A 23,976-nucleotide genomic window follows, 5' to 3' on the forward strand; every position below is an offset into this window, starting at 1 on the left:
TTAAATCCTGCTCTGTGTAAGACTAAATGGAAAGTGAAATACCCGATTGAATTAAAAAGGAAGTAGACCAAGAATTTTCTTTGAGTTTGTAATTTTCATTTAGTGTTTTCTGGTAGTTTTTCTTGTTGGCAATGTATTTTCTGCTTTGTATATTTCATGCTTAAGATTCAATAAATGTTTAAGGTGCAATAAAATGTACTTTGTTCTTTTGTATGCAGCTCCAAATCTTAATTTCAGGGAGGGTATGTGCCTTCCTTTAACAGCCTTCTCTGCAGAAGTATTTCAAAGTCAGTCCAAAAAGAGACTTTTGCAACTGGCTGCAATGTTTGCCCACAGTGGTGATGAATCTGATGGTTGAAGCAAATATAAAGAACTTTGTAGGGTCCACTTTGATCACTGGGTGAGATTAAGAACAAAACAAAAAATGACAAAACAGGATGACCCTAAACATTGTGATTAGGACTAAACAGTTAGGTTTACATCCCAAATTGTTTTTTACTAGGTATATTGATAAAGTAATGAGAAAAATGGGAGGAAACATACTTACTGAGATTGATAGCTAAACTTTAGTTACCAGAGGATTCACAACAACCTCTTTTCAGCAGTAACTCTGAGTTTGGACTGATCCCTGTTATATTGACTGTTAATTCCTTTCTGCTTTAGGGAATTTGGGCAGCTTGCCTTAGATGTGCTGGACAAAGCATTCAAACAAAATGAGCAGATGGCCATGAAGTTGCTGACCTATGAACTGAAAAACTGGAGCAACTCAACTTGCTTGAAGCTGGCTGTGTCTGTGGGGCTGCGGCCTTTTGTGTCCCACACGTGCACACAGATGCTGCTGACCGACATGTGGATGGGACGCCTGAAGATGCGGAAGAACTCCTGGTTTAAGGTAGCATTGGTCTGCTTTTTTATGACCATTTAGGTGCTTTTTAGATGCTTAATATATGATTTTTGGTTATGGACACAACTAATGCAGCTTCAGACAGCTATGTTAAGCATGTGTTGGAATGTGTACATGAGCATCTGGGAAACAAAAGCAAGGGAGGGCGGGAAAACAGTACTTGCTCCTGTTTTATTTCTTTGCAAAAGCATGGGTGGAATGACATTAGGATGAACGATTTTTTGTTGCTCTTCCCATTCTCTCAGCACTTTTTAATCCTTCCTCACCTGCTCTTGCTTCCCCGCATTGCCTGTTCCCTGGCAGAGCTGCTGGTGGGCAGGATGCTTTCCAGACAAAAGGAGCTGTATTGAAAGCATCCCCAGATACAATGACACTCTTCAAAGCCAGAGATCAGCAAGAGCAGCACAAATCTTCAGAGGCTGTCAGACTGTGTGACACAGATTCCCAGCACCAAGGACTCCTTCCCCAGCCAGTGGAATTGCACTGGGTTTGTGCTGGCACCAGACATGGTTAACCGTGGCCTTAGGTTTATGCTATCACTGCTTAATAAATTTAGTGCCTCTCTTTTAGGTCATTATGAGTATTCTCCTGCCTCCCACCATCCTGATGCTGGAGTTCAAAAGCAAAGCAGAAATGTCTCATGTGCCTCAGTCTCAAGACTTCCACCAGTTATGGTATCATGGAGAACAGAGCCCAGTCAGCTCTAAAGATACTTTGGTTAGTCTGTGCGGATCAGTCATTTGTGTGCCAGAGTCTGTCTGTTTACCACAGTGCAGTTCTGAGGAGTGGGAAGATGCTGATCAGGTGGAATGAAATGGCTGGAGGCCAGTTCTCTCCAGAAGTATGGGTTAGATCCCTAGTTTGGATAAGGACTTAAGTGAACGTGGTACAAGTTACTTCATCTCTCCTTGATGTCACCTCTGTGCTGACCATAATGAGAAAATCCTTCCCAACCTCATATGTATTGCTAGTGCAGGAAGGGAGCAGCCCCACCTGAGGCAGCTAGGAAAAGTGCTCACACACGTTCTGCTTAATTCTGATTTTATCTATTAGTCTCTAGCAAAAGTTCAGGCTACTGATTTTCCTCAAATACTCTTATACAAAATACTAAAAAATATACAGACAGTGTAGCTGTGCCATATAGACCATCTTTCACAGAGTGTGTGTTGATTATTGCAAATGAGATATTTGTAACCAGACAAAACCCCGCTCAGTAATGGTTGGTGTACTTAGACATTTTTGTCTGTCTTCCCTCTGAAACAACACTACCTTTGCAATTATATACCATTGTTTTTTACTTTTAAAATGTTGTTTTCTTTTAAAGAAGGGTTATGATGTAGAAAAGGCTGTTCAGAAGTCTGATGAAAGCCAAGGAGATGGTGGACAAGGAAACCTGCCTGGAACTAGAAAAATCTATGAGTTCTACAATGCACCAATTGTCAAGTTCTGGTTTCACACGGTTAGTCATCATTCTAGAGCTTGGACTGATAAACCCCTCCTTTGGTCCTTCAAATGCCACTTAATCCTGCTTTTACTTTTTCTAGCATGGATTTGCAGTCACTTAGTGGTGGGTGTAGATGGGAAGCTATTTGAATGGTTGAAAGCCAATTCTCTAACAGTTAACTGTAAAGATTGTCTGCTACAATCATGCAACTGAACTAAAAAAAACCCCACAAACACAAAAGCCCAGAAAAATAAGTATAAGGAACTAAAGAAAAACTCAAGCACAGCCTTTTACAGTGGTTAGTTGCAAAGCTGACATAGATTTGAAGGTGGCCTTCTGTACCTTTAATAGTTCACTGATATTCATGTTCCTTTCTTTAAGAACTGTTTCTGGAAAAGCAAATATTTATCTATAAGGGATCATTTGCTATAGGAAATGTGCATTTATTAAATTAGTTTCAGTAACCCTGTGTCAGCAGAGCACAGGATGTTTAAGATCAGGCTGTGATCATATGTGTTTTCCACCTAATATTGTTTCTGTGTTTTGGAAGGCACAGATTAACCAGCAGTGACTTATTTAACTTGGAGAATTGTTGCTCGTGCCTAGAGAAGGCCAGGATAAAGGCATAAGACTGCCTTCGCATTCACAGAATGGTGTGCAGATCACAGAATAAAATCACAGAATAGTTATTGTTGGAAGGGACCTCTGGAAGCCATCTAGTCCAACATCCAAGATAAAAACATCTGTCTCTTTTATGGGGATGAGCATATGCTGCAATTGTTTATCTTCTATTCCTACCTATTTTTACAGCATTAAAATAACAATTTCCAGTGTTGTTTAGGGACATGCCCATAAAACCAAAGCAAAACAAAACAAAATTTTTGATTCTGGGCTCAAAAATGTGGCAGTGTCCCAGGAGTTTGAGTACCTGTAGTGAAGCCAATCCGCTGTTTTATTTGCAGAAATTTATTAGATGTTTTTGTGTGTATGGATTATACACTGTGTGTTTTGCAGATGTCGTACTTGGCATTCCTCATGCTCTTTACTTACACTGTGTTGGTGAAGATGGAACCAAGACCAAGTGTGCAAGAATGGCTTGTTATCATTTATATTTTCACTACTGCTATTGAAAAAGTCAGGGAGGTAAGTTTTCCATTCATGCTTCTCATCTTTCTTATAAATCAGGGAATACCTCTCTGAAGAATGCTAAATCCTGCTTTATTTTTTATGGATAACTATGTATAGCATTTATTTATTGGAAGTCTTTTACTAGAAGACCAATTCTTGGGACATCAAAATGCATCTTAAATTTTGGCCTTGATTCTCTACTTTTCTGTGTAGAGCTGATTGGTAATGTGTAGGTGACTGCAGAATTGAGATCTAGAATCTTAATGTAGGCACCTGGTCCTTAATTTTCTTGAGCTGACCATTAGACTTCTAGTAATAAAATTTGTCTTTAGATATTTAATCTGAGTGAGAACTTGTTATGAATTAATAGATGTTTTGCATAGAATAATCAATGCCTCTCCCTCAAATCTAGCCAGCTTTCCATAAATGCATTTGGAAAAAACCACAATCAACTTTTAATGCTGGATTTATTGAAGACAAAAAAGAAAAAAAATATATTCCAACCAAAATTATCGCAATTATTTGCAGTTGATTAGACCTAAGCTTCTGAATGCAACTTGAGCTCCAAACCAGAGTCTAGGGACAAATGCAGCTATCTGTTTCCTCAATTATTGTATCTGCTCTGACATGCCTTCACTGCAGAATCAGCACATAGTAAATAACAATAATATGAATAGTCTTTTGTATGACTTTTGAAATGCCGTATATTAAGCTAGCCACAAAAAGCCAGCCACAGTTCTGAGAAAAGGATACTGTAAATACAGATCACTCAGAAGACTGTGAAATCACCATCAGAGAGGTGAAGGATTCCAAGGGACAGTAAAAATTCTGGGAATATATCAGAGCTTGGATGGACTTCAAGTTCTGTGTGAACATGAGACAGGACTGAAAAAATCTACACAGAATTTCCTAACTGAGAAAAATATTAAACGTAAAATAGCAAGCACTTTTGAAATCATTGTTGCTCTCTTGCACCTTCTTGATGCTGGAACTGCAGAAAGAACATTTCTTCTTTCTAGTATCATTGGTTGGACACTTTGAAATTGATGTCTTTACTTGATTTTCTTTATCCATGTTCTAGTTCTGGTCTGTTGGCAAAGACTTTGTAGGACACTCTGTTTTAGCCATGCAGCTGCTTAGCTGCTGAGGGCCTTGTTATATATAGCTGCAAACCTCTGTTTCTCTAGATTGTATCAAATAATTGTTGAAGCCTTAGGCCCTGCAACTAGTTACTCATGTGAGTTAGTCTAGATCACTTGTCTACATTAATGTGTTCGTATGCATAAATTCTTGCAGGATCAGGGCATAACACTTCAAAATCTCTCCTTTGCTTGGTACTTATCAGTGTGATCTCACATAGCACTGCGTAATTGGCCTCACTTGTGGCAATGTGCAAACATTTTATTTGTCTTCTCCCAAGGATTACACTTCATGTGCTTGCTCAGTGAAGCTTAAAATCCCTTTGGGGCACCTTACAGTTCAAGGAGTAAATATTTCATTCTTTACCTTGCTAGTTGCCAGCCCTTTTTTTTTTAACCTGTCCTTGGCAGAATACAAGGATCTTTCTTTATATTTTTAATCTGAAACAAAGGTCATTTGTTATTCCCAGTGGCAAGGTTAGGCTGGTACTTTCCATGACTTTCGGAGTTAATGAAAAGGTCGTTGCAGGTCGTGACCATCCCTCTAGAAAATGCTTGTTAATTTCTAATAATATGTATGCGTAACAATTCTTTACTGGCTGCACTCTTCCACTGAGCTGTGTGCCCTTTAGTGAATGGATTCAGGTTCAGGATCCATTTTTTTTCAGGAAGAGCTATCCCATTTGATGTGGCATACTTGAGCAATATGACATGGTAGATTAAGTAAAAACCTCAATTGATGGTGAATGGCAATATATAGTAAATGGGTACAAGACAAAAGAAAAAAAAAAGAAAGGGGGGGAAATAATACATTCCCAAATATCATTAAATAATGCAGACAGAAAAGGTTAAATAATGTATATGTGATTTTATTGGCATTTTATGGTGTTTTTCTCCCAATTCTATCTAGGTATTTATCTCAGAACCTGGAAAATTCTGCCAAAAGGTGAAGGTGTGGATTTATGAATACTGGAATTTTACTGATTCTGTAGCTATCATCCTGTTTATGATTGGTTTTGGTTTGCGGTGGTCCAACCCCCCTGTTCAAACTGCAGGGAGGTTGCTTTACTGCTTGGATATCATATTTTGGTATACTCGGCTTCTTGACCTTTTTGCTGTGAATCAGCATGCTGGCCCATACCTGACAATGATTGGGAAAATGGTAAGTACTGTGCTTTGGAGCAGTATTTCTGTAGCTAAGGCATCTGCCTTCAGGAATATGTAAAGCTAGAAGGGACAGAAAAGGAGAAGTGGTCTAATGATTCACAGTGAATGTTTTAACTTGAAAATACCATTTTTTTTTGTTTGTGGGTTAACTACAATCAGATTACACTTTTCTTTAATTTATTCACAAAAGCCATTTTTACTTAGTTCCTTGGAGAAGGGTTGCATTTGAGTTAGTTTGCCAATCTAGCTTGGTAACAGGAGAAAGAAAAGTCACTGCCTCTTGGAGATGGGCTCACTGTGACAGGTTGTTCCCCTAACTCTTGGAAACCGTTTCATTATTGTGCTACTTGTTGATTCAAACAACTATATCCCTGTTTATCTGTCAAAATTTTTGTGAAACCAAAGTTAATCTTGTTTCTCTTTTGTTGTAAGAATTGTTTCTGAACAACTGTCTAGTCCTGAGGGACGTGAGGATTCCTACTGTAATTTGCCTCCGTTACTGAAAACTCTCTTAACTTTTATATTCTGTCTTTCATGGCAATTGCTTAGGAGGCAAAATAATTTTCACTGCTGTTCCTTTCTCTCAGTTTGAAAGAAGCACCGTTGAGCAAAATCACCATTGTAAGATCTCTGCATTTTTTAGATCTTGCTTAAGATATAAGAGGAACATGTGAAGCAAGTAGGACTTGTGGCTTTTTTGGGTCTAGGATGATTTTAACATCTACAAAATGCTCATGTAGTCCAGGTCATAGAAACAAAATATTTTTATTTCCTCGAGCATATTAGATTATTACTCATGGTTTTATATTCTGATTTGTAAAAACAGTGATTGATACTCTTCCCTAAGATGAATGCCTCTTTTACATATAATTAACACAACTAATTCTTTTACACAAACATGTCTTCCAGACAGGAAACATGTTCTATATTGTAATCATGATGGCCATAGTCCTGCTGAGTTTTGGGGTGTCACGAAAGGCGATTCTTTCACCAGAGGAGCCCCCTTCTTGGACACTGGCGCGAGATATTGTATTTCAGCCCTACTGGATGATGTTTGGTGAGGTCTATGCTGGAGAAATAGATGGTAGGTAATTTAGAGACTGTAGCTCAACAGCTTAAATTAAATATGTACAGAAGCATGTCCATTTTGGTCTCCTGAGTTTGACTACCTACTGAGTCTTCTTAAACAGTTCTGACTCCAGTATATCTATGTCCATAATGAGTAATACTGCATGAGTGAATTTGAAAATATGAGATTATTTTTGAAAAATAGATAGGTTTAAATGCTAAACCCTTCAAATTTAGTGTTTCAAATTAAATATACTGCAAATGTCAGGTCATAGCACACAGGAACTAATACTAAGCTACTTCCTGGTAAGGGGATCTGCCAGTGAAACAAATTTCCAATTAAGTGAATCCAAAGCTGCTGATCTCTTGGAGAAAAGAGAAAAGCTCCCTTTAAGGAAGAAAGAATAAAAGGAGGAAAAAAAAGGGAGAAATAAGTTACCTGGCAACATTCTTAAACAGATAAACCATATGCACATAGGAGAAATAAAACCAATCAATGTAAATAGGAAGAATTGTGTATCTTGATTATGGTTTTGATGAGAGGAACCAAGCATTCCAGAGATATTTAAGCATTACAGATGTAAGACACTCCCTGCTGCTGACTGAAGGTATAAGAAAAAATAGAAAAGTAGTTATGCAAAGAGAAATATATATTTAAGGTACATAATTCAGCATAGACCCAATTCATTAAAATAATCTACCACATTGCATCCATTATTACTGCTGAAACAGTCACATGTATTTTGGTTATATAAATCAAAATTCTTTTAATGAAAGCACACTAAGTTTCCCAGTTTAATCCATTTAATCACTTAATAATTCTAAACCTTTAGAAATTTGACACTTCCCAAATCAATCTATGATTTCTCTAGTGACTCTTTATCCTGCAGAATATGTCCTGAATTTAGGGATTCTTCTTTATAAGTATGTTTCAAAGTTTCCTTAAAAGAGTTAAATTTGATTAGAAATTAAAAGGATTGGAAAGTATTTATTTTGATGATTTAAAAACATCAGAGGGGATCCCCTAATTTCCACTATTTGTTGCTTTATGTTTGTGGCGCTCCTGTCTTAAGGATCAAAGACTTGGATTTCAGCTTACTTGGGTAAAAACCATCCCCCAAACACATTTCAGTTGTGTATTTCCCCTTAATAAAAAGTGGAATGACTGGCATAAGAACTGATTTGTATGAAGTGGTGTCTGCATCTTCTGAACAGTTGTAACTAAGGTGGTGATAGCACGAAGAGGTCTCAGTTCTCCTTTTGCTAGAGACTGATCTTTAATTTGGAAATTTAGTGATGTATCTCTGTGAAATTAGTGAGGACTATTCTGTTTCTTGCTGGGACAAATGAGAAGCACAGGCCATTCCTGTGCTCTCCTCTGGTTTCTGTGCTATCCACATTCTGTATGTCTTTCATTTCCAGTTTGTGAAGCCAATGAAGACTGTCCTCCTGGCTCCTTTCTCACACCATTTCTGCAAGCTGTCTACCTCTTTGTGCAGTATATCATCATGGTCAACTTGCTCATTGCATTCTTTAAGTAGGTACCTTGGTATATTGCTGCAAAAGCAATATACTTACTTTAACATATGTTGTGCCTGCCCTTCTCAAAACGTTTTCACCAAAAATGCCCTAGCAAGGGGAGGTTGATGTTGGTGGGTGTACCCCATCAGCCATGGGGGTAAGTCAAATAAAGGAAAGAACAGTGGTAGCCATATGGTGCAAGGAAAGAGATAGTGAGAAGACAGCTAAACTCTTTTGCCACTTAAAAAGAATGTGACTCTGTGAGAGCGGACAATTGCAGGTGGCAAAAACCACAGCATTAATTCATCCCTGAAGTAATTTCCCCTTCCTAAAAGTTGTATTTGCTATACTAAGAGCCTATATAACATTCATCATAGGGTCGGCCAAGTTTTAAACTGGCAGATAAGGAGAAGGTGTTCAAATAAAGAGGATAAAGTAGGAGTATGCTTTTCCTTTAGGAAATAATTTGAAAATTCTTACTTACTTTAAGCAATTTCATATGTTCCAGACTGAAATCTAACAGTAGAGTTTCCAACAATTTGCCTTTTAATATGTATTGCCATAGTAGAAAGGGTCTTTATAGTAATTCTATAGTAATTCATAGTACTTTATCAGTGTCTTTATAGTAATTCTAACCCTTCATGTTTTAGCATGAACCCATTGTAGTGGAGCAAATTCTGTAAAATATTACTAAAGAGCAGCCTAAGCCAAGCAGTTATTTAATTTTTCTTAAAGTTCTAGCATTTCTGGGGAAGAAAAAGTCAGCTGCAGGTTAAAAAAAATCAAATTAATAAAATAACTCATTCATATGCAAAAAAACCTGAACTATCAAAACTCATTCTATTTCCACATCCAATAAGGAATCCTTTTCCTCTCAAGGAATCAAGCTATTATTTTCTACATGATGTATAATTTTACATGTGTGAAATTGTTATCTGAATGATTTCTGGAACTAAAGCTTTAGTAATGATGACATGGTAAATCTTCTATGAAGTGATTTGATTGTTCCAGAAGTGGGACCAGAAATGGGTGGGTGTGAGAAATACATCTAATTATGTTCTCAGAAGGAAAGTTGATGTTTTTGTGATTATATACTGGCTGTGTAGAATGACAGTGCATCTGAAATGACCAGAAATGGAATGTTAGAAACTACAACCTTTCTTTCCTATGCTTGGGTCTATCATAGTAGACACAGAAAATTATTCAGTGTAGTCACATTTATTAATTTTGCAGTTCCAATGAGTATTCTGCAGAAGAATGGCTCATGTAGCTGAAAACTATTTTGTTGCAGTTTTTCCTTAGCCTGACACCTACTTTTAATCCAGTCCAAAAAGGCAAACAATGCTGAATTCTCAGTTAGGGTATGTATTAAAATTTAAATAGTATGACTGGGATTTCAAAGCCATGTCAGTGGCATCTTTTGCCCAGCTTTCATTAATGTGAATGGGAATTGGATCTCCAAATCTGTTAGGCAGCTTTGAAGATCTCATTCTAAGTGCACTAGCTGCAGGCACATGAGTTGCTAAGCTGATTTACCTCACTGGAGGAATGAGACCAGTATTATATTAGATCTGTGGAGAAGTGTCTTGTGCTATATTGGGAGTATTCCTCACATGAGTGTTTTCCCTCCTTCCTCTCTCCCTCTGTGGCTCTCTCCTCAGTAATGTTTATTTTGATTTGAAATCCATCTCGAACAAGCTCTGGAAGTACAACCGTTATCGCTACATCATGACCTACCATGAGAAACCGTGGCTGCCTCCACCATTCATCCTCCTGAGTCACATTGGCCTTCTGATAAAGTGCATCTTCCACCACCAGCCCCCAAATGAGTTGGACCAAGAGGAAGGCGATGTTGGACTAAGTAAGCTGGGAAAAGAAATAGCTCATCATCACTCCCATTACTGTGTCCACAAAAAAGAAAAAAAGACAAAAAGGGGGTAATGCTTTGCTTTGTGTTTGGCTGTTGCTGTGCTGCATACTGTGCATCAGTTCAGTCATGATACCTCACAACTCTGAGCTGAAATAAAGGGACAGCAATTTATTCTGTAGGAACGAAATAATTTCTTATTTTAAAAGAAATTAAGCAGTACCAAAAATGTAAATTTCTGTATGTTTGCCATGAAAAGACCAATAATTCCTTTATCATTACCTGGGGAAAGTAGCTGCAGAGCCCAAGGATAAAGGAGATCCAGTGATTGCAGATGCAGAGAGGCTTCCCACCTCCTTGCTGCTTTTGTCCCTTTGTGCACTGGCTTATCACTGCACCTTACCTTCACTTTTCCCAGCCTGGAATTCTTCATGCCAGGTCTTTCCTAATGCCTCCTTAAGGTGATGCCAGTTCCCTGTCCTACTGTCACCAGCTCTGCCAGGAGTAGCCTGAGCTGTTGTGGGAAAGGGACCTCAAGATGGAAATGAATACTCAGTAATGGGGCTTGGTGGTGGGTGTGAGGCAGGGGAAGAGGTGACTGTAGTATAGCTAAAAAAAATTGGGAAGCATTGATATCTAGTATTATACAGCCTCATCCTTTTTGATGCATTGTACATTCTTGATGCCTTATAATAGAAGTGGGCAGACCTGTTTGGGTTATGCCCCACTTTGAATTTTCTCTGCGGAACATGAATCCCTGAAGATACCTGGCATGCTCACAGGTGGTTACAGAGCTCAAAAACAGGTGTAGCTAATCAATGCTGAGCTACTGTACTGCTCCTCCCTGGTTCAGCTCCCCCATCATGACTGGATGCACCAGCCTGCCTTTGAAGTGCTTGTTCTAAACACAGCTTAAGTCAGTGGCATAGCATAGAGGGTGTCTTGTAAGAAGCATTAGTCTGAAGGAAAATTGCTTAGCACATCTAAAAATCCTTGCACAGAAGAGGGCTCATGGTTTCCTTACCTTTCTCTCAGAAGGAGAATTTTTTTCTGTTTAGGCATCTCTGGGTATGTTTTCTATACACTTTTGCTTGATAGCTTTCTCTTTAGTTTTGGTGTTGTTATGATTAACTGGTTTTCACAGCGAGAGCTCAGGGCCACCCTGTGGAAAATAAATACCAAGACACAGAGTAAAATTTTGGAGGGAAAAACACAGGTCAAACAGGGGAGAAAAGTGTCTGGAAGGTGATGAAGTCTCATTTGGAGTGAGAGGGCTCTTCACTGCTTAGCTGTGTGTTGAAACTGAGTACTACATCCTTGCAGCAAACACTGCCTTGTTGCTTGGAACAGGCACCTCTCTGGCAAGTACAGTGAGGACTTTGGTACATAAAAAAGGACAGAAAAGAGGAGCTTGGAAAATGTGGCGTTTGAGCCACAGAAGCAGCTTTCCACCATATGCATTTTTTTGTACTTCCTTGTAATGGAGCTGTTATCTCAGAAGTCTTGGTGTGCTAGAATAGCACCATGAGGTGCCCAAGTTATGGAGTTTTAAACTTCTGAATGCTTTTTTTCCCCTCAATAATCTTGGGGTGGAGGGTCTTAATGTTTTGTACATATGAACTTTTATTAAGCATATCTGAATGTTTTATAGATATGAGCACATTAACCAGTCAGGTGAAAAAAAAAAAAAGGCTTTGCAGCTTTGAGCACCTAAATGGACTGTAATTGTTTTAGGCAACTAGCTCTAAATGAATGCCTGGGCTAAAATGAAATGAAATTTTTGTAAGGTTTACATGTTCATATCTAAGTCTTGTGAATGACACATGTATAACAAAGTACAGGAAAAAAATTGTGAGAAAATTAATCTTAGTGAGCAGCCAAATGCAGATATGCATTTTTGAGGCTTTAAAGAGGAGTGTACTGGAATTTTTGTCTGTGTAGTTTTGTTCCCTATGTAAAGAAAAACAAAATCTCACATTTTCATGTATTTGAATCTTTAGGTCTGATTCATTCTTATCAAGGGAGGGACCGTAAACAAATTTTTTGACTGGATTTTTTTTTTTCCCCTCATGCATACTTATAAATTATTACAATTATTAACATGCTTCATACTGATTCCCACCTCCATTTTTCAGAGCTCTACCTGAGTGATGAGGAGTTAAAGAAACTCCATGACTTTGAGGAACAGTGTGTAGAAGAGTATTTTCTTGAAAAGAATGAAAACCTGAGTTCCAGTAGCAGTGAAAGGATCCGTTTGACCACAGAAAGGTGTGTTTTGATGCATATTTATGTTCTTTGTATAAATTTGTCATATAAAAATACTTGGATAAGTTCATGCTTTTGAAGCTGGTTATGGCCACTCTGAACATGCATAGGCCTTGTTAATTTGATGGAATTGTGTCTGTTTCTGTATATTCATCTCTTTGAGGCATATGTCAGATGTGTCTGGGAAGCCTTGCTGACAGAATTGTATCCCCAGACCCGTGCAGTGTGCGCATGGTTAAGGGCATACAGCGAGGTGCTGCTCAGTTTCACTTGTGCAGATCAGGTAGCACTACAAAAGCAAGCCAGACAACAGCATACATTATGTAATTTTATTTAAAAGCTTAGTAGTGTAGGGACTCTGAGTATTGCTTGTAATTGGGTAAAATTGCTGCTTACAGAAACAGCCTGAAAACCATTGTAGCATTATTTGTAATGTAGTGTCTTGGTTTATACAATGTCAATACACAGCCACCAGCTGGGTTTCAAAACAGTCAGTATTGGCCTAATTAAGGTTTTTATTGAAATCAATGGTAAATTTACCATTAAGTTGAATGGGAACAGTTAAAAAAATGAACACTATAAAAAGTCTTACTGAATGCCAACACTGATTTAATCTAACAAATTTGTTTTTTCTAGAGAAAGCATAACATTGTTTCCTACATGTTAAAATTAAACACAGAAGCAAAAGAAATATCCTCTCTAAAAGAAATTAAATAAGTAGTTTTGTTCAGAAACTGCAGAATTGATTACTTCAAGAAGGTCTCATTTACTGGATAAATATATATCTGGAAAGGAATTTTAGTTACTCTGTGACAAAGGAAAGAAATTACTACTGCATATTGCCTGCGGTTAACTTATCATTGTCTTAGTGATAAAGTAACAGAGAAGAAATATGAAGGTACTGATTTGGTTAAAATGATTTAATTCCAGTGTACTTTTCACAGGGATTTGAGGATAATAAATAAAGCTTTGGTTTTTTAGGCAGTTAAATTTTACCTGAAGATAACCAATGCCATAAGATGCATAGAATCTGCTTCCAGAGGCCAAATATGTTCTTGAGAAGACCTGTTTCTCAGCAGTCTTTAGTATTTGAAAAATGCAGGATTAAAGAGTTTGTGTGAGCCTTATCCTTTTCATGCTTGCACAAGAAATGTAAAATGCAAGATGTCCAGTTGACAGGAAGTATACTTCATAGCAGCCATACCCAGTGTAACCTGCCATCAATGTTTTAGTACTTCTGTGTCAATGAATGGGTATTAGCAGGAAAACAGCTATTTTTAAAATAGGTATTCCTTGAGCAAAATGTTTCCTTAAAAAACCCACTGGCAGTTTGGCTGGGTTTTGTCAAATACAGATATTAATGGCAACGAAACTCACCATTTAAAAAAAAAGCCTGTTTAAAACTCTGACTTTTTGAAATGTATTAATGGTTTCTTTCATCATCTCTCAAACAGATGTAAAGATCTATGTTTTGGCATTTTAGTTGTGTTTTCTTTTTCTACCTAGAGTGGAAGAGATGTTTCAACAACTTAAAGAAGTTCATGAGAAGGTATTTTATATCAAGGAGTCTTTACTCTCCCTAGACAGCCAGCTAGGACATTTGCAAGACCTGTCTGCCCTGACAGTGGACATCCTGAAAGTGCTTTCAGCTGTAGACACCTTGAAGGTGGAAGAAGCCTTACTGGCTGACACAAAACATCAAAGCTGCAGGAAGCTGCCCCATAGCTGGAGCAATGCATTCTATTCCAAGACTTTGAGCAGCCTGGAGGGCTTGTATGACAAGAAATACCACTATTACAGCATGCCACCCTCCCTCTTACGGAGCTTGGTAAGGACTCAGTCTCCATCAGAGTGCAAACTCTTGAAGTCTGAGAATAACAAGGTGGTAGAAGACAGCTCTCAAAAGGTAGAAATAGAAACAGACACAATCACTTCAGGAGTATCCTCTGAGACTAAGTCGACTCCTAGGTATGGGCAGTTTTTGCTGGTGCCTCCTGACCATCAGGGAGGGTCTTTTTGCGATGATGTCACCTTAAATTTCTCCTTTTTGAACACTGCTGCCAAGTACAAGGATGAAGCATTCAGAGATGACCTGCAAAGTAGCATTGTAGTTCCTCAAAACTTGCCGGGTATCAGCTTCCTTGGTAAAGAGACAGATGGTTACCAATGGAGCCAGAGAGACTATGTTATTCATTTGCCATCAGAAAAGATTAACGCTGCAGAAGCTGCTCATACCCTTGATCTCCAGCTACCGCTGGATATTAAAGAAAGTGCAGAATCCCCTTGTGATGACAAGGAAGAAACTGAAGGTGGTTATGTGAACTGGGGATTCTCTGAAGGTGATGAAAAAGGAGTTTTCATCTCAGATTCAAAGAAGAAAGCCCTGTACCTCCATTCCTCATATGACAGGGCTAACAATTGCCAGAATAATCCCACCAGGCATGTCCACTTAAGGGATTCGAAGTCCTTCTCCTACAACTCTGTCAAGTCATGTCACAGCAGCAGCCTCTCTCAGAACAGGCTGAAACGAAGCATCTCCTTCTGGATCAGCCCTCTCTGGAGGGACTGGAGTTTCTGCAGAAGCAACAGCTTACCATCCCCTAAGAAAGAGAGATCAGGGAAAGTCTGCAACGCTGTAGGCGGTAATTATAAAACATTAAACATGTACAGTATCTGCTACTGGAGAGTCTAAGACATCAAAAAATGTTTCATTTGCATGCAGAAGATATTAGATGCAGTGGTGGATAATAGCTGGGAGTCCAGAGTTGCTCTCTCACTTTGTTTGTGTGTGTCTGTTGGGAATATCTGAAGTATGCCTGCTATCCAAGCTGCAACACACCTGTGTGTCAGCTACCCTGATCTGCCCCATCTCATGGAATCTCCATGTCTGTGCTACACAGCCAGGTGGCAGAAGGATTGTGCTCACTCTGGGGAGGTCTCTTGCCCTGGGGATGCAAAGACAGAGTTGCAGGAACCAAAATACATTACATGTACATAGAGATACATTAGGACTATCAGAGATGGGTGCATGGAGAATGAAAAGGCATATTTTCTGTAGTCAGTTTAAACACCTCTTTGTCCACCATCAAGTTTACTTACCAAGTGTTAAAATACATCAGATTCCAGTTTCAGTTATGAATAGTATAAGGTGATGGATGGCATTAGTTTTTTTATGTCTTGTGATGCTGCACATCTTTGCATGGAACTGCTTGAGTGCTGAGTTTGGATACCACAATTTTTTCTCAGATTGCTTTAGACATCTGCCAGTTCTCAGTCCTATCAGATTTTCCCTTAGTAAACAGAAACTCTGTAGCTTAAAGGTGTTTTTTGACTCTTTCCTGCAGAATCTTTAGGATCCTGTGAGCTACACCAGAGTGAGGCAACAAAGGCAAAACAGCAAAACAGAGACAGAAAGTCTGGGAGCGGAAAGAGGAATCCAAAACCTCTTCAGGTGCCGGTATGGGCAGATGCAAGAGAATTGTGTATCTCAAAACTGTCTTTTTCATTCCTTAAGATCAGTTCTGCAGTGTGGTTTCATTGAAAATGCAAACATTTAAAATGTTGCACACAAACTGCAGCATCTCCGCTGTGTGTCTAGTTTTGGTTCCATTTTTACTTTTTTTCTGGATCCGTACGGTTTCTGTTTTGAATTTGCTGGCATTCAAGGACTTTGGTATACCATGCTGCTACTGGTTTTGTGATGATTCAGAACCATAAATCAGTTGTTGTATTTCAGCTTTCAGGGGAACTTGTGGAGGCTTCATGTGATCTAGCCTAGACTGAAACAGCGATCATATCCAGGGGATTTACAACTGTACTCGGGCAAGATAGACCTCATAATGTTGTCTCCTGCCTGAAAGAGTCCCATAGACTTTTCTCTGAACCCATCAAACATTTAGCACATTGCAGAAAGTATATTGATTTGGTATAGGTATGGGGCAACTTTTGCAACTGTCTGTGTGTTCATAAATTAAAATCTATTTCTAGCACCTATAAAAAATTCTAGAGTGTTTATTATCTAGAAAGAATTATCACGGTTTAATGAGATGAATATTGAAGGCTGGTTTATTTACATAAGATACACAGGTCAGCAAAGAGTCTCGTACTTGAACTTTGAAATCTAGTATCTCCCAAGGTATTAGGTCTCAAAGTTCAAATACTTTCAGATAGTGTGAGACCGCAGTACTTGCTAGACAAAAGCAACGTCTTCTGCAGTTTGTAACAAAACTGGGAAAACCTGTTTCTCAGTTGGGAGTGCATTCATTAATTCATTGGCATTTCAGAGATGCTCTGAGAGGCCACATCATAATGCGATCAGAGGAACTGTGGAGATGCTAGTCATCCTGTAAATCCAGTATTGCTTTGTCTGTGTCTTGGCAGGTGATTAGAGTGGATGGTTGTCCTCAGAACACTCAAGTGAACTCAGAGCCTGCAGAAATCAATGTCTGGGATGAGCAAGAGAAACACAGCAAGAATTGGCTCACCGTGTCTAATTTCAGTCAGCTAAGTATGCTACATGTTACAAAAAGTGAATTTCAGAATAGCTTTTAAAAAGAACTAGTAAATATAATTCAGTAAATCCAAGTGTCATCCACCATTTTCACCTTATGGCATAATTTTTATAGAATTAAACTTAGTTTGTCTTGGTTATTTGATGCAACATTTAAGAGGCAGAAGAGTCACAGGATGGATGGAAAATCAGGGGACCACTTTTTGGGACCACTGCATGTCTTCCATGGGAGATAGTTGAGTGCTAATCCTCAGGAATAAGTAGGAAGAATGATGTCTTTGTCTCCTCCTGAAGTGCCTTCTAAAGTGACATTTTCTAAAGTAGCACCCTGGCTAATTGCAAAATAATAAACTCATTATTTTTCAGGACATTTACCCTTACAGGCAGTGCTGTGATACTGTGTTTGTTGGCAGATCCTCTGCCTGCATCATTCATTTCTCATTGCTCAGAAACACATCCTCCAAAGGGAAGAAACTAATTCTGTATTGTCTCTTTTGAAGAGAAAAGGAATGGTATTCTGACTCTTCATTTAGTAATTCTCTATCTCTTTAATTCTCAGAAATTCTATTCATCATTAATCTCATCTTTCAACTTTGCGGTGATGTAGCTCACTGGTTTCATCCTGTGAGCTGCTGGAAGAAGTCCTGGACAGTGCTGTGGCTCAGTACCACTCAGTACTCAGCCCTCAGAGGAGGGCTGTACTCCAAAGTCTGCTGAAAAATGTGGAAATAGTCTGTTTAGACCTATGAAATTCTGTCATTGTTTTTTTAACCCATTAGTGGGTTACATTTACTGGGACAATATGGTGTATAGGTGTTTATTTTATAACCCTGTGTAGTTATTTAGTTTATAGCAATAGAGTTGTTCACTTACCCTCTAGAAATAGCTGACAGATTCTCTTTTGACTAGGTTTGGAACGTCTCCATTACAAGCACCAGAAAATTAAAAATCCAGACTTTGGTAGGCATACCATACCATTCTGTGATTACCTGAGGCATTCTAGAGAGGTAAGACCAAGCATTACATCGTAGTCCATAATTTTGGCTGGAATGAGCCCAGAGTAGCTCTACTAGCTGATGATCCAGAGTCATCCCTGGATTTGCCAATAGAATTTCTTTGTCACAACATTCCTCTTTGAGAGATGAGAAACTTTGTTGTCTGCTGGAACAGTGTACGTGTGGCAGTAAATAAATGATTTAACAGCTGCTAACACTCTACTAAGATTATTGAAATAGGACATTAAATTACTGAATCTTTGAGTGGTTCTGAGTATGAGCTTAGTCACAAATAACACGGTGATTTTTTATCAGGCAATGAGTGAGCACACAACTTGATCTTGAACTTGTGGGCAGAATGGATTAGAAGACAATTTTGAAGTGTTAGCTACATAGCACTCACTTTTTCACATAGTCATTTCTTGCAAAAGGATAGATAAATATCAATAATAATTGCAAAGCATGGATTTTTTAACCATTGTCTTATAAACATTGTATTTTATTATTTACCGGAATTAATATGCAGCTCTGTAATCTAAAGTTTCTCTTCCTGTATGAAAATTAATATAGGCTCCTTGAATTTGATGGAGCTAGTAGACCAATTTATATTTCCTGAAGACTTGAGCAGGAATCTGGATTGTGGAAACTACTATCTGTTTTAAAATTATGTAGCTAATAGAAGAAATGGAATAGCTAATAGAAGAAAATGTACCATTCATTAAATTTTATATTTCAGAGAAGTGAAAGGAACTTAGCAAAGAATAAATTAAGAAAAGGAAATGTAAGCAAATCCTTTCCTCCTTCTTTTCAAGACCACCAAAGCACCCATCCTTGTTGATTTCACTTATAGGATTTTGGTTATTAAAATGGAGATCTTTCAAAGACTAGCTTATTTTTCACTGAAAATTATAATTTTTCCCTTTTTTTGGGAATAAAAATGAAACATATAATTTCAGTTATGCTGCTCTGAGTGTTGTAGAACTTGAATCCTATATACCAGGGATGAGAGCTTTAATGTTTCAATTTTAAAAAATGGTGGGGTTTTGTATGAAAAAGTGATGAGAGAGAGAAATAGAAATAAATTTACAGATTTTGTGTTCTGTAAAACTGAAACTTGGACTCAAAATCAATACATCTTTGAATTGTGAATCACAGGATCCACCAGACAAAATAAAGTCAGGAAAACTGTGTGAGGTAACCAAGTAATCTGGTGTTTCATAGCTTATATTAAGATATATTCAGATAAAACTCAAGTGTGATATTTTTTAAATTGTAAAAAACCCCATTTTGCTGATTAATAGCAGTATTGGAGTTATGCTGAAACCAGTTGTTTCTGAATGACCAACTTCAAATTATTTATTCTTCCAAGGTTCAGCTTTCAGTATCCACTGAATTGTTGTGCCTCTCTCTGGACTATGAAAGCTTATATTTATCACAGAGATGTAACAAAGTTGCTGCATCCAACTGTTTCACTTGGAGAGGGATGTATTTTAAAGATATGTATCTTACCAAAAGTGAAGCTTCCCACTCATGGCATACCAGGGGCTCAGAAATCCTTCTTGATAGGAAGCAGGGAGCTGTGTAGGAAGCTTTTGTTAAAGACTTTCTCATCGTCAAAGCAAGGTACATGTGCAATATATGAGAGAAATTAAAACAAAATATTAAAATTTATTTAAGTTTCAGTTTAAATTAAAAGTTGAATTTTAGTTGATTCTTCTTTAAACTTAGCTGTCATAAAACATTTGTGTATGTGTGTGTTTTGAGGATTGAAATTGGTCGGAAAACTACTGAGAATTAAAAATCCATTTCTTACTGTCACATTAGGAGGACCTGGCTGGCCCATTTTTTTCCTAATATGGCTTGAAGTTTTAAAGATTATTTGAGTATTTCTTTAAATATAAGATCTGGAAAATATGTGATCTAAATAACCCTGGAAAGCTGCTCAGTGCGTTACGGTCTTCTGTTCCAGGGCTTATTTTCAACAACAGTAAAGGTTATATGTACATTGGAATTTTCCAACATAAAGAAAGTTCTCTAATACTGTGCTTATTAGAAGACCTTTAACTAGCTTTGTGAGTGTATGGAGATATAGATGGTGACCTGAGTAATTCAAATGTCTGGAGACAACATGTAAAATGGCAATGTGAGCAAATTATTTCCATTTTAGTGTATGTATGGCGGTGCTATGATTCACCTGCCTGTTAGGGTCATTATTCATGTTAACAAAAATCATATCAACAACTGTTCTCAATATTGTACCTTCTTGAGCTGTGCACTGTGTATATGATAAAGATGTGCATATTTTACTGGTAAAAATATCTTTCTTTTTTTAGGAATTCAGTAATAGTGTATTTGGAAACACCAAGAAAAGTAATCTGAACAGGAACTCCTCGTATGTATCATTAGTATGTTAAGACACTCATCACAGGTTTTCAGAAAGAGATGTCTATAGTGTCTGCAGGTTTCCATTTCAGTTCTGCAATATACTTAGAATGACCAATTCTTGAGACATGGAGAGTTAAGGCCATTCAGTGTATTTAAGTTTATTTAAAGGAAATCTTATTAATGGAGATCAAAGAGAGACATTTAAACAAAATGTATTATTTTAGATGGAATAGACACCCTTTCTAATTCAAACAATAATTGAATTTTCTAATTCAGTCACTAAGATGACAGCTAGACCTGATGATTTACAAGGTATTTTCCAGCCTTAATGATTCTATGATTCTCTGGTGATTCCATGGTTGTATGAGCATAGCATCTTTAATTAGCCCTTTTTCCAATCTAGTCAGCATGGAAAGTTGTATTTGCTTTTGCTGTGCTATTACATGTTTTATTTTTTAATAATTGCAATGCTAGCATCTCCTGAAAACTTCTCTCATTGACCAATTCATCTATTTCGCACATTTGCTAAATATTTAGTTCAGTTTTCTTCATGCATTTTCAGAGGTTATTAAGCTTTAATTACATTCAGTGAAAGTATACTGGTTTCACAAGTGGTTTCCATTTTCTTGTGAGGTTTTAAATATTTTCCCCAGATTGATTAATTATTATCATAATATTAGTAGGATTTAGGGGCTGTTGAGTGGCCTGAATCTGTTGCTTAGTCTGTAGTCTTCAGTGGGATACCTCTGGTTTATGAGGTGAATCGTATCTTCTGTGTTCTATAACAAAGACTGCTTAAATGCAGCAGTCTTTTTGCAATCAGACTTGTTAATCCAAAGAACTACCAATTTTAAAAGTATGTTGTTTTACAAGGGATGGTAATGACAAAAGTAACTGTTAATACATCTCAGCATTGACTAAAAAATGAACAGTTGTGTATGTGATTGAAAGCTCTGTAACTGATACTGTTATTGCAGTGTAAAAGATGCAAATAGCAGTTCAACATAAAGGAGAGAAAGAAACATGTAGAAAAATGTGTCAGTTCTTCAGTGCCTGAAGATTGTTTGCTCATGGCTTTGTTGAACAAAATTTCACTTATTTTACCTTAAGATCGCTGAGTCACATATCTTTACATGTGATCTATGTGTACCAGTTTTAGCTTAATGACAGAAATGTTGGATTAAAATATCAAATATTTGCTTTTAAACAGATTGAGAGCTCCAGAGGAAACTGACAGTAAGTTTTTCATTGCTTGTCACTCATTTTAACTCCCATCTGCAATTTCCATGCTGACAATTCTGAAATACAAAATCCAAAAATAAGCTAATTTACTGTAGTTGAGGATTATAGCACAGATATAGTTTCCTGTGTTAATAACTATTTTTTACTTTAAAGTAAAAGATTTTTTTTAATGAGAAACATGTTTTTCTCATAACAACTGCATAATCTTAAAAGAAAAGGTTTTATTTTCACTCTAGTCTGCCCAGTAATGTTGTCTTTTCAGCAGGAAGAAACGCTTTAAGATGCTTCTGCTTTGATTCCTGACAGTACAAGTGACCTCCTGGGTTAAACCAGGGTGTATGTCTGAAGTTCTAAGATTTCTAATGTATGCTTGATTTTTCAAATTGCAATTATGTGTAATATAAACAACCCTGTTTGGGTTGTTTACCTGGAATTCTGAAATCTGTGAAGGACTAAATTTATTATGAAATGTCCAATTAAGAAGTTCAAGCTTCTAGTGTGGAATCAGTTTGTTCCTCAAAAGCAGAGTGTTAGTATGGTATTTGTTGTGTTTTAGTCCATCTCCCAGTTTTCCTGGCATGACATTTAGCTGAAAGAGGCTGAGTAGCTGGGCATCTATATCTTTTTGAATTAGCTATGGTGCAGGAATGAACTGCTGCTAGTCTCATCTCCACTTCAAGTGATGCTGTTTGCTGGTTCATCTGTGCATAAAGCACTGAAGCATTCTGCTGCAAGCACACTGAGTTGTAAGGTTGCTCTCCAGAGCACACCATTGTTTTGCCATTCTCAAAAGGTCCCTTTTCATGCTTTGTTTTTTTGCAACATGCAAAATGCTGCAAAAGTAGATGAGTCCAGCAAGAAAAAATGACAAGGGACTTTGAATCACTACGGAGAGTGAAAAATGCTGACCCTTCACCCAATATCTATAGATGTTTTCATGTAAGGTCTCTTTCACTATATAAGGGACTAAAAGCAAATGGAATACACCAAAAAGAAAAGTGTTAAGTTCAAAAAATTGTGGTCAACATTGTTTTGATTATGTAATTTTTTTGAAAATTAACAGTAGTACAGTATATATAGATACTGAAATCTGGAATTTTGAAGGATGGTTTTCCAGGAGAACAAAATTATTTCATCTAATTAATGAAAATGTGTTCATTTTTCTTGGTTGTTTTAAAAAGGCTTTTTTAAATAAAGCAAACATTTTTTGGGCCAAATTTGATCTGTCTGAGCATATGTAACCACCAAAAATGTTTGCCTGCTTATATTTTAACAGCACTTTGGATGCTGTGGGTTAATTCCTCTTTAGAATGTTGAGCCAGCAATTCTGATTAATCTGTTTTGTGACAAACTCTGGGATGGAAGGAATTAAAAAATCATGCATTTGTGTCTGATATAATAATTAATACAACAATCCTTTAAATATTATTTCAGAGATCTTCTCCTGCTTGAAAACATCTCAAGATTTGCATCTTCACTACTCAGGTAAGCAGGAGGCACAAGAATGACAGTTGAGGAATTTAAGAAATTAAAACGAACATTAGTTGTCCCTTTGTCATCCACTGTGATTTTCATTTTGAGGACTTGCACAATTGCCCGCTGCTAAGAAGGTTCTGTGTTAATTCATGTCTAACACTCGAATGAAAGGATTATTGATTTTTTTTTTTCTGCTGATAATTGCTTCATTCTGGGTATTTATGGCAAATCCAGAGCAGAATGTAGATAATCCCTTTCAAAATATCAGTGAAAATCATGAATACAGGTCAACTCCTGAGCACGCAGAAGAGGCACTGATTTGTTTATAGCTGTCAATCCCCTCCCACCTCCCAAACCCTCCTTTGCACTTTCTGGAGTTCTTTTCTTCAGATAATTGGTCCTGTACTGCTTAATCTGTCTTTGTGTATCTATGAACTCCCGAAAATCTGGCAGGGAATAAATATTTTGAATGTTAATTTCCTGCAGTCCTGCCTTTCCCCGAGCTGAGTCGGCACAGGTTTTCCCCTAAGGCCTGGATGTCAGTTTTCCCAGGAGGAGACGAGAGCAGAAATTGCCGGTAGATGTCACCATTGCCCACAGGACTTGGCCTCCGGTACAGGCAGGGCTGGACTAAACCAAAACTGTTAGCAGCCTTCTTAAATTCAAAATGTTCCTTCCGAGTTTTCACTGGCAATAATCACCTGGCTTGGAATCAACTGTACCGATGTAGTTTCTCTGGCATGGTGGCATTGTTGCAGGTATTGATTTATTGTTTTTCAGGCATGCTATTTGAGATGATGTTGGACTTTTTAGCACAGATGGAAGTGGTTTCCCTTATGAATTGACAAATGTCTTCAGAGGTTTT

The 23,976-nt window shown here is 37.6% G+C and overlaps 1 protein-coding gene across 5 annotated transcripts in view; it reads left to right on the top strand.

Annotated features, from left to right (window-relative positions):
- Nucleotides 1-23,976, top strand: part of TRPM6 (transient receptor potential cation channel subfamily M member 6) — a 92,880-nt gene that overhangs the window by 47,129 nt on the left and 21,775 nt on the right. For 3 of the 5 annotated variants that reach the window (XM_039719276.1, XM_039719260.1, XM_039719240.1), the window contains exons 18-33: nucleotides 664-892; nucleotides 1,475-1,621; nucleotides 2,229-2,363; nucleotides 3,363-3,491; nucleotides 5,526-5,777; nucleotides 6,692-6,866; nucleotides 8,273-8,387; nucleotides 10,033-10,232; nucleotides 12,374-12,506; nucleotides 14,010-15,145; nucleotides 15,848-15,960; nucleotides 16,884-17,010; nucleotides 17,923-18,020; nucleotides 20,342-20,400; nucleotides 21,604-21,629; nucleotides 23,070-23,120. In XM_039719276.1, the coding sequence (XP_039575210.1) occupies nucleotides 664-892; nucleotides 1,475-1,621; nucleotides 2,229-2,363; nucleotides 3,363-3,491; nucleotides 5,526-5,777; nucleotides 6,692-6,866; nucleotides 8,273-8,387; nucleotides 10,033-10,232; nucleotides 12,374-12,506; nucleotides 14,010-15,145; nucleotides 15,848-15,960; nucleotides 16,884-17,010; nucleotides 17,923-18,020; nucleotides 20,342-20,400; nucleotides 21,604-21,629; nucleotides 23,070-23,120 (3,125 nt within the window). Of the gene's footprint in view, nucleotides 1-663; nucleotides 893-1,474; nucleotides 1,622-2,228; nucleotides 2,364-3,362; nucleotides 3,492-5,525; nucleotides 5,778-6,691; nucleotides 6,867-8,272; nucleotides 8,388-10,032; nucleotides 10,309-12,373; nucleotides 12,507-14,009; nucleotides 15,146-15,847; nucleotides 15,961-16,883; nucleotides 17,011-17,922; nucleotides 18,021-19,377; nucleotides 19,619-20,341; nucleotides 20,401-21,603; nucleotides 21,630-23,069; nucleotides 23,121-23,976 lie in introns of those variants that run through there. The other 2 variants (XM_039719249.1, XR_005628665.1) reach the window with 2 other exon arrangements.

This window comes from Passer montanus, unplaced genomic scaffold (genome assembly GCF_014805655.1).
Source record: "Passer montanus isolate IOZ18808 unplaced genomic scaffold, ASM1480565v1 scaffold105, whole genome shotgun sequence".
Taxonomy (NCBI): Eukaryota; Metazoa; Chordata; class Aves; order Passeriformes; family Passeridae; genus Passer; species Passer montanus.